The 19,550-nt window shown below is 46.7% G+C and overlaps 2 protein-coding genes and 1 non-coding gene across 3 annotated transcripts; 2 read left to right on the forward strand and 1 right to left on the reverse strand.

Moving 5' to 3' along the window:
* LOC135820894 (uncharacterized) lies at positions 1–10,348 on the forward strand. Its single transcript, XM_065333942.1, has 2 exons — positions 1–857; positions 8,373–10,348. Exons 1-2 carry the CDS (start codon positions 566–568, stop codon positions 9,536–9,538), a joined length of 1,458 nt encoding a protein of 485 aa, XP_065190014.1. The 5' UTR covers positions 1–565; the 3' UTR covers positions 9,539–10,348.
* On the reverse strand, positions 7,382–7,463 carry Trnas-aga (transfer RNA serine (anticodon AGA)). The gene has a single exon. It is a non-coding gene; the product is annotated as a tRNA-Ser (tRNA).
* A 3,985-nt stretch (positions 10,349–14,333) lies between the features above and the next one.
* On the forward strand, positions 14,334–19,233 carry LOC135820895 (uncharacterized). Its single transcript, XM_065333943.1, has 7 exons — positions 14,334–14,725; positions 14,898–15,543; positions 15,735–15,979; positions 16,187–16,704; positions 16,930–17,074; positions 17,235–17,908; positions 18,077–19,233. Exons 1-7 carry the CDS (start codon positions 14,506–14,508, stop codon positions 18,836–18,838), a joined length of 3,210 nt encoding a protein of 1,069 aa, XP_065190015.1. The 5' UTR covers positions 14,334–14,505; the 3' UTR covers positions 18,839–19,233.
* The last annotated feature ends 317 nt before the right edge of the window (positions 19,234–19,550 follow it).

A 19,550-nucleotide genomic window follows, 5' to 3' on the forward strand; every position in this document is an offset into this window, starting at 1 on the left:
CGAATGGCCCGATGGGTTTACTCTCGCGTAGACAAAACGAAACGACAATTTGCTTCACGACGCTGCTGCTGCTGCTGTCAAGGAATTCCTGTAGCTGCGGCCTCCTTGCTGACCTTGTCATGTTGCAGAAGTGCGAGTGGCTACGTGAAACTAAAGTTACTTGCTTGAAAGGTACGCACCTCTTTGCTTTCGCCGTGCTCAGGGTCCTCGTCCGATCTATCTATGCAGTTGCCTATGCTGGGTAGCGCTGGGCACCCCTCTCATGAGCAACGCCCATCGATCCAGGCCGCAGTACGCTGGTCGCCCGCAGACAGGCTGACAGGCAAGCTTGCACCGATATTGTGCACTGAGACTGCCAAAAGGCGTCCGCCGGTCATCCATATTATGCGAATACTCTGACTCTCTGTGGCAAGGACTACTATCGGTGGTCGCGCAGTATCAAAAGCAGCACCGGAATTTGGTCAGCAGGACCTAGAATAAAAGTTGCTCCTCGCACGGCACATCCCACACTTGTGTGACAGCTGAGTGACAGGCGGAGGACAAATCTAAAGCAAATAGAGACACAATGTCAAGATTATGGTTTTCCTGTGTGGCAGTAGTGCTGTGTGTTTGGGCCGCCCCAACCTCCGCAACACGCCGACCAAGCCTGCCACCCGAACTGGTCTTGCTCCGTCATGTTCGCCAATGGGCAGAGGGCCTGGGACGCGCTGGTGGCCCATCATCCACAGGGCAATCCGCCATGCCATCCGCTGACACTGCAGAGTGCAGTGAAGCACAATGCTCTCACTGGAGAAAGCGCTACACCTGCTCGGGTAGCATTCGGACCAGCCATCTGAAGGTCAAACGGCACGCACAAGGTAAGAGACAACCACCAAAGACAGCATTCTATAATTATGCATGTTGCTTGATGTGTTCCTAAACACGTCAGGTGATGCGACCGCGAATCCGGCTACCTTTACTTTACATGTGCACTGTGCTCATGGCAGATTCATGTACATTCTCTTTTATAAGCATCCTTAAAATTGACTGGATTATATTTGTCTAAATACTAAAAAGTACAACACGAGACAAGTTGATTAAAGGTGCGTTATGGTTGAACCCCGGTTAGTGTCGACGCAGGAACGGCTCATGTTCTCACGCAATTTGATTGCATGATGTGTAGGCCTGGGTGAAGCTAGTGAGGACCCCAAGGTGTGAGAGTGGATTACACTTGGACTCACTTCGCATTAAAATATTCGGTCTCTGTGGCGTGCGGGGTCGTCGCCATTTTGCTAGTGAGCAGCCCTAATGAAGTGCTGTTTACTGTCGCACCTTGTATGCTGACACTCAGAGAGCCGTACAAGATGTTGTACATTGTCGACGTGAGGATCGCCTCTCGACGGCCTTTCCATCTCTTAGGAAGCATTCGAAATTAGCAAGATTGAGTGAAAGTAGTTGGAGGAGATACCGCTGGTGTACACCACATCTGGGACCAAACTAAATACATAACATCGACGGGGAATTGATTTGCAACTGAAGAGCGCGCTGAAGATGAGGGTTGCGGAGAGCAGCCTGAGATCGATTATGGTTATGGTCCGTGACATTGTCCTGGGTACACAACATGTTAGCCCAGGCATTCCTTATGCCTTTCAATGTATTGGCACTAGGTGTGGCCGAGTACGCCGTGCAGATGCAAGCCATCAAACCGTCCAGTGTGTTATCAGTGTACTATTGTTCATGCTAATGGGCACTGACAGTATCCCACCGCCCAGAGTCTATACTCTTATTCGATGTGAAGCGGTTGAACGGTGAAATCTTGCACGATTCTCTCTGTTTAATGAATCCGCGCGCTGTGCTTCTACAGTTCGCTTTCATTTCTCGCGCGGGCTCTATTATTATTGGGATTGTTTGGCTTCAGTGTGTGTCCAACTCCTGCTGTTAGTCTAGCATCCCCTCTCCTAACACCGGCTTGCGACAAACGTGCCAAATTGACCGCTAGAAAAAGGGTGCTGCTGGAGTCGAGAGTTACCAGTTGTTCTCAGTTCCCAGAGTTGCAAAGAAATTGTGATCACGTGTTTAGAGTTTCGAACTGGAGCAGTGTATCGAAAAATTTCGACAAATTTAATAGACCATTGTTTACGTTGCACTGTGAATCAACGCCCATGCGGTGTAATTTGTTAGGAACGTTGTCGTACATCAAGAAACATGCAGCCACACTCGAAGCGAGGTCACAACAAGGCTTTATTCGAGCAGGATAGTCAGGATAATTTCGGGTGAGATACATGTAGAAATGCTATATTTTGTAATAATTATTGGAGTGCAAGGAATGGAGCGGATCCACGCGGTTCTAGTGCAGGTAGGATAATATCATAGGTTGCTATAATTCACATGAGAAATTGCATGTGATGATATGGCTTATGAATACCAAGTACCGTCAAGGGAGATAGAGAGAGAGAGAGAGAGAGAGAGAGAGAGAGAGAGAGAGAGAGAGAGAAGAGAGAGAGAGAGAGAGAGAGAGAGAGAGAGAGAGAGAGAGAGAGAGAGAGAGAGAGAGAGAGAGAGAGAGAGAGAGGTCCAATAGATATGGCGCGTACACAGCTCGTTCTACATTCTGTATTCCCCACCAATACACCTTAAAAGTGTGTATGGACTCTCAGTTCTACTTGTCAGACGGTATGGATTCCAATCAGGGAACAATTACCACTCTTGCCAGGCTGGAAGACTTAGGGTCGAGATTTCAAGTACTCGTTTCCAAGAAATGCACCAGTAGGTGTAGGTGAATTGCCAGAAGTCAGGCATTCCGCAATGAATACTAGTATTGCTGCCTAGCAGCTGACTAATGATGATTGCGGCTCAGCAGTCGGTGGTCATTCCTGACTCAGTACGCGTACATGTACACTTATTTCGAACAGTGGCGAAATTATCCTTACATGGACACAATGTACTTGAACGTGTCAGTGATTCATTCCATCTCCATAACCATGTGACTTCGGGTTCTTGGACGAACAGGACTCTGATCACTGCCAGGGATAGTTCATCGTTCATCCTTTGTCTTCATGATAACTGTTTCATTTGCACTTCCAAAATTAATATTTTCAGATCTGCGGTCGCCATGTGTCAGGGGGGGGGGAGGGGGGGGAGGGGGGGGAGGGGGGGGGTTGTCATCTATTCGAATGTTTCTAGAACAAACGTGGCAAGCATTTCCTCATTTTTGTGGCACTTTCACGTGTTGAGATTCGTAATACAATTGGAAAAGGTAATTTAGTTTGATACCAGGAGAAAATTAACTTGTCGTCAACCACCAGAGCAGACTGGCCTTGCCACCACTTCTCTCACATATTCGGGATTATAGTGGACTTTTGTATAAAAAACACCACACCGCAACTGTACTCTCCAGACCGGAGAGCCCAGTTTCCGTTTGGTGGTTGATGATTAAATCTGTACGGGATCGAATCCTTCTCCTTACCCCCTTATTCAATCAGGGAAAGAGGATCAAATGAATAATGCCCATGTACCAGCTTCTCTTTGTCGGGTAACTGGTAAAGGCAGGATATTTCGGCGTGATATAAACTGATTTGAACGCCAGAAATTCGAAGTAAAGGGACCCTTATTGGGGTTGAGCAGTAAGTTTCATACAAAATCATCTGAATTATTGGCTGAGTTGGATTTTGTGGACAACGAGAAAAGAGGACTGAGGAACAGGAGGGTCAACTCGCGGCAAGTGCATTCATGTGGAGGAGGTGGCCCTTTGCGCGTTGCTCTGGTGACCACAGTCAATTGTTTCAGCAGCCTCCATTCTCATCTCCCTCCAAGTTGCAGGACTGGTAGTGACCGCACTTCCCTCCTGGGGTTACACATATCGTAGACGCTGCTCCACCAGAGCTATGCAAGAGGTCGGTGATCTGAAAGAAAACAATCACGGTTCGCCTGAGACTCGGCTGAGGGCCAAGTTTTCCCCATCCGTAGGATCGCCACAACCCTCATGGTTCAATGCGCAGATGATGTAATCTGAAAACTGCTCCAAGTAATGGATGGTAACACCTTAGCTTCTCCACCTGGTGTTGGATTCTACTTTCCGAGCTCTGTGGAATTCAAGTCCAGCTGTCACCTGCCCGGTACATTCACGATTTCGAGCCTCAGTTCAAAATTTGAAAAAAACCCTCCCCCTCCCCCGAAGCCCCGGGATGCCCCGGGATGCAGCAATCTTGCATTGCCTGGCCTGTGAGATTTCACAAGACGAATGACTTCGGAACCTAGCTTCCTAGCTGTACATATCTGTCGCATTCTTACGCGTGGAATCGGCGTCGATGCATCCATGTCCAGTTTGGGTGTGTCTATCATAGGAATGCTTTCCCATTGCGCAATCTGCCTTGGATAAAGATCAGTGCAATGCTCAGACTAACATACCCTCGAGAAGCCAACGGGCTACACATTCAACCCACTGACATATCGCTGACAATGTGACTACCGTCAGTATGCCAATATTGTTTCCCAGCTGTCACAATGATGCTACACAAGCAGCCACTGATTAATGCCGATAGCGGAAGGCGCACGGGGAAGTGTTTAAGCTTTTCTTTAAGGCCACACTGACTGCTTGTGAGGTCTAGCGCACGTGGAAGTGTTTAAGCTTGTGTTGAAGGCCACACTGGATGCTTGTGAGGTCTATCCTGCGGCATTGAGCCACCATGTCTAGATACTCGCACACAGGTGCTGAGCCATCTTCAGAATAGTGTTTCCAAATACGACCGTGAGAAGATGTTAGGTGTGGCGTTCTAGCACCCACTCTTGTCTCCTGGCCAATTACTGATCACTGCCGATTGCAGGAGGAGCGTGTAAAAGCCAATTATATGTTCGTATTTGGAAAACTCAAGCTTGCTGCTGGTATGCCTCTCTTCCCTCGCCCAAGCCACTCAGTGGTATAATGCGAAGAAGTCGACTCTGTGCCGCCTGCTGCTTCATAGCAACGCGCCCACACTACTAGTATGCAGCAGCTGTGAGGTCGTTTTTAATACGTGCTGGTACCATGCGTGAAGACCAGTTGCATTTCCAGTCCATTCATTGGAAACTGGCACCCTAACTTTTTGGTGTCTCTCTCACATAGTTGTAGATATCGTGAAAACAACAGCACATTCTGCATTGTGTGACTTATGCAATTACTCCTTGCCACATTTGAGGCCAGAAAAGTCCAAGAACAGGGAAATAGAAATTCAGCCAGGTTTTACAAAATCAGGACAGGTATGCCATGGCAAAATGTATGGAGAAGCAGATCCCAAACCCAGATTTTTGAGATTTAAAGTAGGTTTTGATCCTCAATTCGGCCCAAATCCGACTTTCAAAAGCCAGCGGGCCAGTTTCCGATGAATGGACTGTAGTCTACTGTCACTGTTGTTCTTCAACTCCACGATTTCTCCTGACCTACTAGTATTGTTACGACCCAAGGCAAGATGCGATACGTGATGGAAAGCAGCTTTTACACTGTGAAGTAGTCAAGCACGCGTATAGATACCCTTGGCACCTGTCAATGCTTCCTTGTGGGTATTTCTAGGCGTTTCTAGTCTCAATCTGCAAACCAACGAGAGAATCAGCTTCAATCAGAAGAGGTCTCGAGAAAAATTGCCACACGTGTGCAGCATGATTCCAGTGAGGGCAATAGGACAGGGGAGAGACTGGATGGAAGCGTCCAGAGTTCTTCAACACTGTTACATGATCAACAGTGCTGCACCTGTTTAACCATCCAATACACGGTGTTCCATTGCCAACTGTTCCAAGTGATGTTGGCGGATGAGATTGCATCTTCAGGGTCCTAAGGGCAATGGGATTAGGTGTGGGTGCGTGTGTTTGTGTGTGAGTGAGTGCTTGTTTGTTCGTGTGTGTACGTCTCTTTGTGTAAGATCTGATTTCCCATGCACACCATGCCGCGTGGATTGTGCTCTCTGCAAATGCAGTTGTGTCACGTGGTACAAAATCAATCTGGCGTCACAGCAGGCAGTCTTCAAGTGAATTTGCATTTGTCATTTGTGGCAGACGCAGCACTTGTCAAAAATCATGTTCTCCCCAGCTGTGGTGACCTTTTTCTTAGGCTTGCTCAGCACCTGTTCCTAATGCACGAGAGCAAAGAGTGGTTTTGCATCTACATGTGCATGTACCACATACCCGCACAGGGTAACCCTGTCGGTTACAGCTCAACTGATTTCCTGCACCTATGGGTCACGTGATGTCGGCCATGTTGGATCCACTGTTCACAGGCCTTGATCACTTTCTACACAAAGTTAGTCACGTGACAAACTGATGTGAACACCACTAAAAAAGAGCAAATTGGAACTATGACGTTGATTAGATGTTCAGTGTATCATGTAGTGTAGTGTAACACGAAACTCGAGTCGAGGCTGAGAAGTTCGAGTACAGTATTGTCCATACGTTCTCCACTGGAATCTTTGTGCTCATCGTGTACCATTGGCCCACTTGTGCAGATTCACAAATAGGGCCGGCCGAGGCAGCTCACAGAGAGCGCTCAATGCACAAATGTGCGGAGCAATACACGACTGAGGCAAAGGTCTCGATTGGATTAGTTTGGTTTATTTAATGTCGAAGACCAAACAAGCAGTGTTGCCAGTGTTGCCTTATTATATGAGATCGACTACAGGCACACAAATAATAAGGAAAAAGGAAAAGATTAAAAGAGAAAAATAAAAATAGAATAGGGTTTAAGACAGCAGAGGAAAGATTACATAATTCTTTGATCAGTGAGTCTGTTTAGCTGTAACGTCAAGTGTCATGCATCCCAGCGATCGTCATGAATACCACTGGCTAATGATCGCTGGCATGCTTGATAGTTGAGGTTACAGCTAAACAGACCTTCGCCTCCTGTGTGTTTGTGAAGACAAACATATGATGTTTCACCGGCGAACATTTCCATGGCTTAGGACTCAAATTTGATATTCTTTATTGTAGCTGTGAAGTGCAGCTTGAAGAGAATATCAAAAGCACAATCGTAATTTACTGTGCTCATTGTGATACATTTCTCAAAATGCGAAGACTCCACTGTAGCCATCCACTATATCCATACATCTTCACTCTCCAAACGGTCTCTGGGCTACACCAATCACTAAAAGAAAAAGACATTATTAAATTCGAATTTTCGGGCAAGGCCCATCTTCAGGAGAAGATGGTCATGAAGATGGTCATTGAAGATGGTCATGAAGATGGTCATTGAAGATGGCCATGAAGATGGTCATTGAAGATGGTCATGAAGATGGTCATGAAGATGGTCATTGAAGATGGTCATTGAAGATGGTCATGAAGATGGTCATTGTGATACAGTAGACACTAATGTTGTGAGACGTAATGGCAGCATATTCGAGAGGAAAACAGTACATGAAAAAAATGAAAAAAGTTACAGCCTCGCAGTGAACAGGATTCGAACCTGTGCGGGCAGAGCCCAATTGATTTCTAGTCAATCGCCTTAACCACTCGGCCACCACTGCGTTCTCTATACAACATCATGATTCTCACCAGATGAATAACACTGTGCTTGGAATAAGTCTGGTGAACTACAATACGCGTACTGAGGAGAACTGTCTGAGGATACTGAGGAGAAAGGCTACATGGGAGATGTTTTCAAAACGTTGGTGTTCAGCAATCTGAAGTGCGTGTTCTCTTTCTTTTAGGACTTTGGTAAACATAATACACCTTGTGAGCCTGTATTATATTGGTCAGGGGGTTGAGGTCCTGATTATCACCAGCTGTGTGAAACCTTGAATCTCAGGTGCCCAGTGTAGGTTCGAAAACGGGTTTAGAAGGGCATGATGTCGTTTGGTCGCCACCACCGCGGATGCAGAAAAGCTGTGTGCACTCATTCACATTTCAATAGAATGTTTTGTGGACGGAAGCTGCATACTTTATACTTTATGGTCAATGTACTGTTTATCCGAGGTCAAATGAGTGGTGTATAATTATAGTGTTTGAAGTCAATCGCCTTTAACCACTCGGCCACTATGGTATGGGAGTATGTGAGGCGGGTCGTTACTTTATATCTCAAAGTACCCAATGCTGTAGACTGACAGCAAGCTGTTTTTGGCCATAAAGGCCTCATCAGTACAGCTACGAGCTTAAAATAGGCCGAGCTACCAGCCCTGCTGCAAAGGAGGCACCACAGACATTAACTTAAGATAGCTCGTCACTTTAGCGCCAGAGTGCTCAAACTACGAAAAGTAGCGGGCAATGCGTAATGCAGCAGCACTAGAGCAGCCTAGCGAGAGTTCTCAACAAGACGAATGTCGAGGTAGTATACTATTATTTCATCCGGAGAACGCTTTAATGTTAGATTTACTGGGTGTTATAGCTCATATCGTAACGGACTTCTGTTCAACTGTGTTCTTCTCTCTGTGGCACAGACTACTCTCGCCTGGAACTCGTCGTCAGTGGTGCGGCAAGCGACGAGGAAAGGAGCTGCTTTTCTGAAGTATGGCTGCCGCTGGAGTGGGTGCGGGCACACCGACGCGGCTACCTATCCGCTGGCAAGCGGATTCATCACCTGAGCAAATCAACAGCAGGTCAGTCTACCCTTGACAGCAGACATAGAGCCAACACGTCCTCTTGGCTTGTACTGGATATCACATGGGTGTTGCCCACAGCCAGAGCCTTCACGCTGACCTGGCTAGACCATGCTGTGCGGCTTGCGCAAACCGACTCTACTGTGCTCTATCGCGTGCATCACTTCCACAACGGGCACAACATCGCCAGGACCGCCTTCCTGACGTATGGCACGCGAAAAGCGCAGGACTTCCGCACGCTGTCCGAAGAGCTGAAGACCTTCTCGGCCATGCCAGTAGCTACAGCGGAGGAGCACCGATCAAGACGCTCTGCTGGTGAGACTAATCCCACGGGACATGAAGACGAGCCCACCATACCAACACAGACGGGCACCACCAACACCACACGGCAAAAGCCGAAGAAGAGGAAGAAGAGCAAGGAGCAGCGGCGGCTGGATCGTAAACAGCGAGAGCAGCAGCGGCTCATGCAAGAGCAGCGCGAACAGCAAATGGAATCCTATCGCACGACGACGACGAACACACGCACTCCGTCCCCGCGGCCCGACGAGATCTCGGTCACGCCCCACAGTCGCTCGACGCCGTTCTGCCAGTTCGATGATTACGTCGTCATTAACGTCAGCGACCTGGGCTGGACGTCCGTAATCGAGCCTCGGCAGATCAGGTTCCGCAATTGCCGCGGTTCATGCTTGTCATCGCATAGGGTGTCCACAAATCAGCCAGCTTCGGCCATGTTCACGGGCTACACTAAGTTTGCCCTGCTCAAGGATGATATTCTGCATCACTTGCCCAGCACACTGCAGGCGCAGGGCATTCCCAAACAGCTGTCCATGTGCTGTGTGCCGACCAATTTCACCGACGTGCACATGCTTCTGCACGAACATCAGCCGCCCGTTTCCATGGTGAACATGTCGCACGTGAACAGCGCCGGCATGGACGACATCAATCTGGGCGCGTACAGGTATGTACGCCTCCAGGGCCTCTTGCCCCGGGCGTGTGGCTGCGCCTGAGAGCAGATACTGCCGTGGACATGGAAATCAGGTCGGAGGTCGAGTGGCACCAGGGCGCTGGCCATGCAGCCGTGAAAATGCCTAAAGTCAACACGAGCACTGCAATTTTCTGTACGCACTGAAGGAGGACGCTGGCTCCGCTTCATTTCACCGAATTTCCATGACTACGACGGTAGGATTCGACATGGCTGACAACTGTGTAGGATTGTTGAAACACGTACCACCAACCCAGGGATCGTAACTCTCATCCTCAGACAGTGATTGAATCAATGCTATTTCTAACTCAGAAGTGTGGAATTGAACTTGACACGAACAGCTATTTCTCTGATTTGTTCTTCAATTTCGCTCACGATCGAAAAGTATAATACTATTTCCAATTTTCGAGAATCAAAACCTTTCGCACAGGCTTTAATGCACATGTATACCCATTTTACCAGCAGAACTTACTTGTCTGACGTAAAGCAAGCCGCATTTGACATTGAGCAGTTTTGGATTAGCTGTTTTCGAATATCTCCGCAACTATGGTTTGCTAGCACAGCTGAGGTAATGTCGTTTGCCTACTTCCACCGATCCATTATCCTTATCACAGTCTTGATCGGTCCATTGATGATCGTTTCCTACCTTCCCGGGCTGACCTCATGTCCAAATGAAAATTTCTATCCGATCACTGTATTCTGTTCAGTGCATAACAACAGTGTTCTTCTCTCACGTGATCACTCTACCCATACATCTTCACAACACTCTCCAAACAGCCTTGATCACTGTCATGCCGGATCACAACCTAACCTGAAAATACGCAATACGATCATACCAGTGACTGACATTGAGCCAGCAATTGACGCTGAAAGGAGAGAAAAGTAAATCCCTGTTGGCAGCGGCGGCCCGACAACTTCGCCCTACAGTCCATTCATCCAATACTGGCACCATACGTGTAACCTTGTGATGTCTCCCACCAAGAGTAACCTCTTCCTCCCACGTACAATTCTAGATATCGTGAAAATAATTATTAACAGTGCATCCTGCATTGTGTGACCCGTGCAATTCTTCCTTGCCCCATTTGAGGCGAGAAAAGTAACTAAGTTCAAGGATAGGGAATTACAGAGGCAGTAAGTAGGCTTAGGTTCTGCGAAAGTACACGATGAAAACCTGGGCAAATTACGTTGAGACTCTGCGTGTCATGGCTGAACCAATCATCAGACAACGAGATCCGTAAAACTCTGAGTAACGGCAGAAGAAGGCTTGGTTGTGTCATTGCTGTGTGATTAGTTTATTAGGTTTTGGTTTTGTTTTGTTTTTCACAAAGACAACTTTAATGCTAAACATGAGATGCAGCTAGGGGAAGCACGCACAACCTGAATCGTGGCAGTGGTGGTAAAGATGTTACTGGCTCTGTCCACGTGACATAGAGCACTGTACGCAGACTGAGGACCTTAGGCGACTGTACAGTAAAACTTCAATAGAACACATCCCAAATGTAGAACACATCTCAAATGTAGAACACATCCCAAATGTAGAACACATCCCAAATGTAGAACACATCCCAAATGTAGAACACATCCCAAATGTATAACAGATCAGCTCTCTAACAGTTATTGCAGGAATTGGCGGGTAATGGCGGCAGGAAATCGGCAAAATTCGGTGCTTTCTATGGTATGCTTCGTGTATGTCAGGCAAAAGAAGTGGAGCAGATTTTTGTGAATTGCCGACGATGGCACCCTGTAAGAAGGCCATGGCACCCTGTTAGGTAAACCAAAGTAAAAATTAATAATAACTAGTACTACCACTACATGAGCTTTGTAGGATTCTGCCAATTTCACTGCTTTTCAAGCAGAATCTGCCAATCGTCCGAGCATCATCCGCCAACAACTAATTGACCCCGGGATGATCCATATCCGAACATGACTGGAAATAATTGACATCCATCAATTCCGGGGAATTGAAATGGGACAAGTCCGCAAAAAATACTGATTCCCACTACATATGCGAGGACTCGAAGCAGGGAGCTATAGTGTAGTCGTCATCCAAGCAGGGGCTGTCAATATTTCCTTCAGATCTGGAACCAACGGCAGCAGCGTATACGTTTGTGCTTATGTCCTGGCGATCATACCCGCGGAAAAGTAATTATTTTAATAATCTTTATTTAAAGGAATCTCCCAGAGGCGAGGGCCTGTCAAGGGGATCTCTTGATGCACATCATGCAAAAGAATTGAACAGCGAGGAAAACTATATGCTACATAATGAGCAATAAAACAGGGTTAGGCTATTCGAAAGAAAGCGATTTTAATCGTTTTCTTTTGCGACCATGCAGTGCAGAGATGCTAGTCTTACAAGACTTATCTTATCTTGTAAGACTAATATCCCTGCACTTCATGATGGCCGCTATTGTCTTACGGCGCCAGGCATCAGCTACATCGCCAAATGTCACAGCGGTCCTGCCGATTGGCCATGCTAGGAGAGTAAGCCAAACACACTGTTCTCATCTGCTGGTATACACGCAGTGGACTGCTGCAGTGAAGTCCTTGTGAACGGCGCCGTCAAGCCAAGTCCCCGGATTACCACAACAATAGCAATAACTACAATAGTTATAGCAAATACAAAGGACCAATAAGTTACGAGTGAAGACTAACAGTCCAGCAAGGTAACGACGTATTATACACCCTCTTTATCATGTCCTGGCAGCTCATCGACCATAGAAATTGTCCATGAACATAAGCACCTTGGTATAATTATTGACGACTGTCTAACATGGGCTCCTCATGTAGACTATATTTGCAAAAAAAACAGTAGTGTTCTCGGCATACTACTGTATATCCTCATCGTTCTCATCTGCCAAATACATGCCTGCCGTTCTATGTTTTATCGCTCGTATCTATTACCTACTTTCCAGTATGCATGTCAGTCTTGGTGTAGTCTAAGTCAACATCTTGTGAACAAACTTGAAATCCAACATAAATCTCTTCTTAAAATATTGTTAAACAAGCAGCGTTTATTTCCTAGTCTTGAGCTCTATTGTATCAGCAATACTGAGCCACTGAAAGATAATCGCAAACAGCAGCTTTGCATTTTGATCCACAGAATTCGCCTAGGTAAAATTCCCATTCATCTCTCCGTATTCAATTGGTTTTCTCTGTCCCGGTCCACTCGTAATAGTCTCTCACTTCCCCGTGCTAATTCAGCCTCATTTACCAACTCCCTCTGTTTTTGTCCTACAGCTAGCCTTTGGCTGCAACTTCCCCAGCATGTTAAGACATCAAAAATGTCTTTCCCGCTTTAAAAATGCACTCCGATCGCATAATGTAGCATGATAGAATCTCCTTGCTGGATTCTTGTCTATCCTTCTTTCTTCTCTTTTTCTATATTCCTTTCTTTTCTTTTTTGCCGTGGTTGGCTATCACCCCTCTCTCGCACTTTGCGTGCCAATTGGTCATGGACCACGAGTTGAGTGAAATAAATGAAAAATAATAAATACAGTCAGGTAGTGGGACAACAAGGCACAAAACGGACAATGATATTGAGACATTCAATGGCCTAACACATAGCTCCAACAAATCTACGGAAAAAAGAATCAAGTTACGCTATAATGTCCACTAACACCACCAGTGCGCATACATGACGTGCTAAGATCGTCAGTTCGTTGTAGAACATCAGTACCGTCGGCCAGTTTCTGGCAATGGTATCGGTGAGCTGATTATTTTCCATGTGAAGAACGACCAGTTGCGGTTTTCTAAGTCTGAGCTTCACGAGCTGATTTATTTAGTAACTGGTGGTGTTAGTGGACCATATAGCGTAACTTGTAGTTCCATGGTCCTTCTCTTTACGATAAATGTATCCTTGCACATCTACGAAGCTTTCTCTTTACTTTTAGCTAACCGCGAGAACCTCAGCCAGCTTTTCAACAGGGCAGGTAATGCTTTGACAGAGATCGGAAAGACAGCTCACCTAGGCCAGAGCGACATACTCAACATCCCAGTTACAATAAGTATATTTCTGCTGTATTACCTCGCCTTTAATATACTCAACATCCCATGATTATAGTTCTGCTGTATTACCTCGCTCTGGATTAGGAGAGCATTTCTTCTGATCCGTGTCAAAGTATTACCTGCCTTGTTGAAAAGCTGCCTGTGGTTCTCGCGCGGTTAGAGTGTTCTCATCTTGATGCTTATGCTTGTCAATGTCCATCACAGATAGGGCACTGTTCAGGAGAGGGCACTACTCAAGAGAGGGCACTATTTTTCTTCAATGCTACTAGTAGTAAGTGCGGGGCGGGTTCTGGCCCACTTTTTGACCTTTGACCTTTGGGCCAAATAAGGCACACTGTGTCGGTCGTGCTTGGTCTGGCCCCGGGACTCCCCCAGGGTTTGACCTTTGACCTTTGGGTTAAATAAGGCACACTGTATCGGGCGCGCTTGGTCTGGCCTCGGGACCCCCCAGGGTTTGACCTTTGGCCCTGCCATGCCATAAATGTCATCATGTTCTTTTCCGTGGCGACCGTGCACTTGTGCACGTTCGGTGCATTCACACCGGGGAGTAGTAAAATACGTACTACTCCCTGATTTGCACATCGTAGATGTGCAGTGACATATTGCGCATGCGCGCATAAGCACGCGGAGCGTGCGACCTTCAGTGGCCCTGCGGAAAAGACGTATACACAAGGTGTACTAGTACACGTGTCATTGTAGGGTGATAGCCGACCTCATATACGCTGTACGGGGAGATTATTTCCTCAGTATGTTGTAGGCAGTGCTGGAGGTTACGTGACGATGGCGGAGCCAAGTGCAAAACGATCCAGGCAGCCCAGACAGCCCACCTCGAGTGCCGTGCGTGGTTTTTTGAAAAAGTTTTCTTTACCAGGTTCAGGCACTGATCCTCTCGTCTTTTTCAGCAGCCATCATGACGAGCTCCGACAGGTTCTGCTCGAGGAGCTTCAGTCTCACCCGTTCAAGGTGGTTTTAGTTTTGAGGGTGGAGATGACACGAGAGTCGGCCACGGGTAGTACGTCTGCCGTCCCGTTTTTTAGAAGTAGACCGGCTCGGATCCTCAGCGAAGGGGATATTGATAGTGCAGTCAAGACGATGGTGGCGAGGATCACTGGTCTTATTGATAAGTGGGTGCAGAACGGATCCAACTGGACCGTTTCTCGAGTGAGACAGCTGGATGTGTCGACAGCAAAGTACACTCCTCTTCGAGGTGAGTTTCTGTTCATCCGGCAGTGTTTGTTCGAAGCCTGTCGAATTTCTTGTGGAAAGTTGTAGATGTTTTGTACTAGATGTACAGTCTTTCGTGATTGTCGAGAGGGTGTAGTTGTAATGTGGTGTAACTCTGAGAAAAACCTTCGTTGTATTTTTGTGGTGTTCTGTAGGTGGTGCAGCTGATATCCCGCCCAAATTAGAAAAAAAGAAGGCCATCATTAACGTAAAGAACAACGATGACAGGTGTTTGATGTGGGCGTTATTGTCAGCGATGCATCCCATCGACAACAACCCACAGCGTGTATCCAGGTACACCCAGTATGTTGATGAGCTGCGGTTCGATGGTGTGATGTTCCCTGCAACGCTCAGTGATGTACCCAAAGTGGAGTTACAGAATGGTCTTGCAATCAATGTGTTTGGCTACGAGGGGAATCTGTACCCACTGTATCTCAGCGAGCGACAGGAGACTCCAATCAACCTGCTTCTACATGACAACCACTTCACATGGATAAAAAACTTCAGTCGTGCATGTGAGAATAAGAACAAGCGGGCAACACACTATTGCTTCCGATGCCTCTCCGCACACAAAACAGCAGACTCCCTGCAGCATCACAGCGAGAGATGTCAGGTGATGAAGCCTGTGCCAGTAGTCATGCCCACAGCAAAGGACAGCATCCTCAAATATACAAATTTGAAGCACAGGATGGTGGCTCCATATATCATTTACGCTGATACGGAGGCCATCATTGAGCCGATGGAGGAACAGCATGGCAGCAGCACTGTACGCACAGCCCGTCATGTACCATGCAGCATCAGGTATGTTTTGTTGTTGGTGTTGTTTTTGACTAATTTTTGCTGCACTCATGCCTGCACAGTGCTTCCTGTTATTTCTTCTTGTCTTGTTCTCCCCTGATTGTGTTCGTATTGTAATATGTGCATTTTGTGTGATTCCATTTTTTCAAAAAATCACTTATTCTTACTTTCCCTCTTCTTTTATGCTCTTGTAGATATGCTGCCATCCGATCCAACGGTGAAGTCCGTGGCGAGTTTGACGACTGCAGTGAGAATGCCATTCACAACTTTTTCGACAGTCTCAAAGAGTTGGAAGGCAGTATCCAGGAGGATTTGGCTGATATCAGGCCAATTCGCATGACGGCAGAACTGGAGCTTGAGTTTCAGAACGCAGTCAACTGCTGGATATGTGATGAAGTACTTGGAGAAGATCGTGTTCGTGATCATGATCATCTCACTGGTAAGTATTATAATTTTTTGTTTATTTTTGTTGTTTTGCAGTTGTGTGTAGATATGCGTATGATGTGTATAGTGCATTTTCATGTCTTTGTAGCTGTTTGCATCTGTGTTTTATCACGGTGTATTGAATTGTATTGTCTGTGGTATCACCTTCACTGTAGATGTTTACTATGTTTGTGTTTTCCCCTCTTTCTGAATATCTGCACAGGCAACTACCGTGGTGCTGCACACTACCAGTGTAATATTCAGCTGAGTATCTACCCAGATCGCCAGATCATTCCGGTTGTGTTTCACAACCTGAAAGGGTACGATGCTCACCACCTCATCGCCCACATTGGTATGACCGAGGTTGAAGAGGTGGAGTACGAGGACTCTAACCAGCGTAAGCGGATTAAGAAGGTTGGTGAGATCAGTGTCATCGCCAACAACATGGAGAAATATATTTCATTCAAGTGGCGCCAGTACCGCTTTATCGACTCCATGGCCTTCTTGAACTCCTCTCTGGACTCGTTGGTGAGCAACACTCCGGAAGACGCCTTCAAGCTTACTCGTACATTGGCCCATCATGACCTTCTCCTGCGTAAGGGTGTCTACCCCTACGAGTACATGGACTCCTTTGCTCGGTTTGATGAGACACAGCTGCCGCCTAAATCAGCATTTGAGTCTAGTTTGACTGGAGAAGGTATCAGTGATGCCGACTATGCCCATGCTCAGAACGTATGGCAGGTAAGCAGCTTGTGCCTTGCCCCTCAGAATTTCCCTGATGCCATGCTTTTTGCATTATTGTGCTCTACTTAATAAATATGACTTTTGAATGCTGTTGTGATGTGCTCTACTCATTTTTTTTTTTTTGTACTCATTGCTCTCCATCTGTGGATGTGTGGATGCTTGTGTGTATGGATGTGTGCGTTTGTGTGTGTGCGTTGATGTTTTTTTTTTTTTTTTTTGCAGACATTTGAGTGCAGTACAATGGAGGCCTATCATGACCTCTATTTGCAAACAGATGTCTATCTTCTAGCAGATGTCTTTGAGCATTTCCGCAAGACGGCATACAAGACGTATGGGCTGGATCCAGCCCATTACCTTACTCTCCCAGGTATGTTCATCAGTCTTTGTTGTTGTCCAATGTATTCTCTCCTTTAGATGGTGTTCTCTGTTAGTATTCTTGTGCTTTCTTGTCGGTGTATTTTTATACTTGTTGCATGGTGTATTGACTTTCGTGTTTGTGTTCTGGTGTGTTGTATGGTGTTATGTAGGATATGCATGGGATGCTCTACTACGGTTCACCCAGATTGAACTGCAGCTGCTCACGGATGTAGACATGCATCTGTTTGTCGAAGCCGGTCTACGTGGGGGCATCTCAATGGCGTCGCAGCGGTACGGCAAGGCCAACAACCCAACGATGGATCAGTACAATCCTGCCGAGCCCACATCATACCTGCTATACCTTGATGCCAACAACCTGTATGGCTGGGCTATGTGCCAGAGTATGCCGACATCTGAGTTTGCCTGGTGTGACAAGAACCTGTCCGAGATACTGGCACACCCTGTAGATTCGAGCACTGGGTTCATTGTGGAGTGTGATCTTGAGGTACCTTCTTCGCTGCACCACTACTTCAATGATTATCCACTCGCACCGGAAGTGATGAGAACATTCTCAGATAAGCTATCACCATACCAACAAGCACTTGTGGAGGAGCTCAAAGTGTCAGCCGTAGATGGAGTCAAGTTGACACCCAGTCTCCTACCCAAGTCCAAGTATGTGTTACACTACCGTACACTGCAGCTGTATTCGCGTCTGGGCATGGTGGTGACCGCTGTTCACAAGGTGTTGGGATTTCAGCAGAGTGCCTGGATGGCTCCCTACATCAATCTGAACACTGCACTTCGCACGAGGGCTACAACCGACTTTGAGAAGAGCTTTTACAAGGTAAATGCAACCGTTGTGTGCAGTCTCGTATGTTGTTGTTGTTGTTTTTTGTTGTTGCATGTATGGTGCAAGTGTGACGTGGAGTATGCTAATTGAAAAATATGCTGATGTGAAGGAATGGCATGATATGATTCTCATGTGTCATGTTTGCCTGTTTGTTTGCTGCAGCTGATGAACAACTCAGTCTTTGGCAAGACGATGGAGAACGTTCGTAATCGAATACGCATCGATCTCTTGCGAGAAGAAAGTGAGGAGCAGGTACTGAGGGCAGTGAGCAAGCCTACATATGTGCGGCACGACATTTTCCCGAACGGGCTTGTCGGAATAGAAAAGCAGCACACTGAGATCAAGCTCAACAAGCCGGTCTATGTGGGTATGTCGATACTAGACCTGTCAAAGGTACACATGTACTCCTTCTACTACGATGTGCTGAAGGAGCAGTACGGTAGCAGAATCCGGCTGTTGTACACCGACACCGACTCTGTTATTGTGCACATAACCACCGGTGATGTTTATGCAGAGATGGATCTGTCTCTGTATGACACCAGCAACTTTCCCACTGACCATCCTCAGTACACTTCTGCCAATAAGAAAGTGGTTGGCAAATTCAAAGATGAGCTTGGTGGGAAATCCATGGTGGAGTTTGTAGGTCTAAGATCGAAGATGTACTCCTACATCGGGCAGGAATCGGCCAAACGAGCCAAGGGTGTGCGAAAGGCAGTCCTGGCAAATACCATCACCCACAAGGACTATGTAGATGCACTGCTCAGTCATCGTGTGTCTGCCAGGCCTATGACGGGTCTCCGATCACATTGCCACACAGTGTATGAGGAGGTAACCACCAAGGTGGCATTGTCTCCATTCGACTGCAAGCGGTATATACTGGATGATGGCATGGCCACACTTGCATATGGTCACAAGGACATTTAATGGGCAGGACCCCACATTGAACATGTTTCATCATTTTCATGCAAAACTCCCCGCCATTCTTCTGTCTAATATTCCTCCTTTCTTGACGTGTGGAGCTGGCTCCAACACTCTACATTTTTGTTAAATATTTCAGGCTTGTGCCTCAATTATATTGCAGGATATAGTGCATTGTGCGGTATAATAATCTTCATCGCATCATAAAATATTACCCTACATACTTTGGTTTGCAGTGTGTGCGCAGCATAGTCCATATATCATCAAATTGATCAAGTTCAGTATCTGCGGGCATATATTTCCCCAGCTTGAGAAAATGCTTATATACTTGCGTAAATTTATGCTCACAATGATGACATAAAAATGAGATTAAAGTCCATATGATGGCCAGTATGAATGTAGTTATGATGCTTGTTCTTTCGGCTGGTGAGGTTTGAGTGGATTTCTCTGCCACCACATTGCTGGCTCCGAACAGCACTGGTGCAAGCAGGAGTAGTTGTTGAGTAAGTTTAACTTTATTCAAACGCCCCTTCACTTTCTCATAGGCTTCGCTGTTGCTCGCAGTTGATGGCTCGGCTGATGGGGTGGCATTGCTTGAGGAGTCCATCTTGATCTTACTGTACCGGGAATTTTTTCTCACATCCATTCAACCATTAGTATGAGAAAAATTATGGCCAAAAAGGCTGAACGGGGATGAGTCCATACTGAGCGATTTGAC

This window comes from Sycon ciliatum, chromosome 7 (assembly GCF_964019385.1).
Source record: "Sycon ciliatum chromosome 7, ocSycCili1.1, whole genome shotgun sequence".
Lineage (NCBI taxonomy): Eukaryota > Metazoa > Porifera > Calcarea > Leucosolenida > Sycettidae > Sycon > Sycon ciliatum.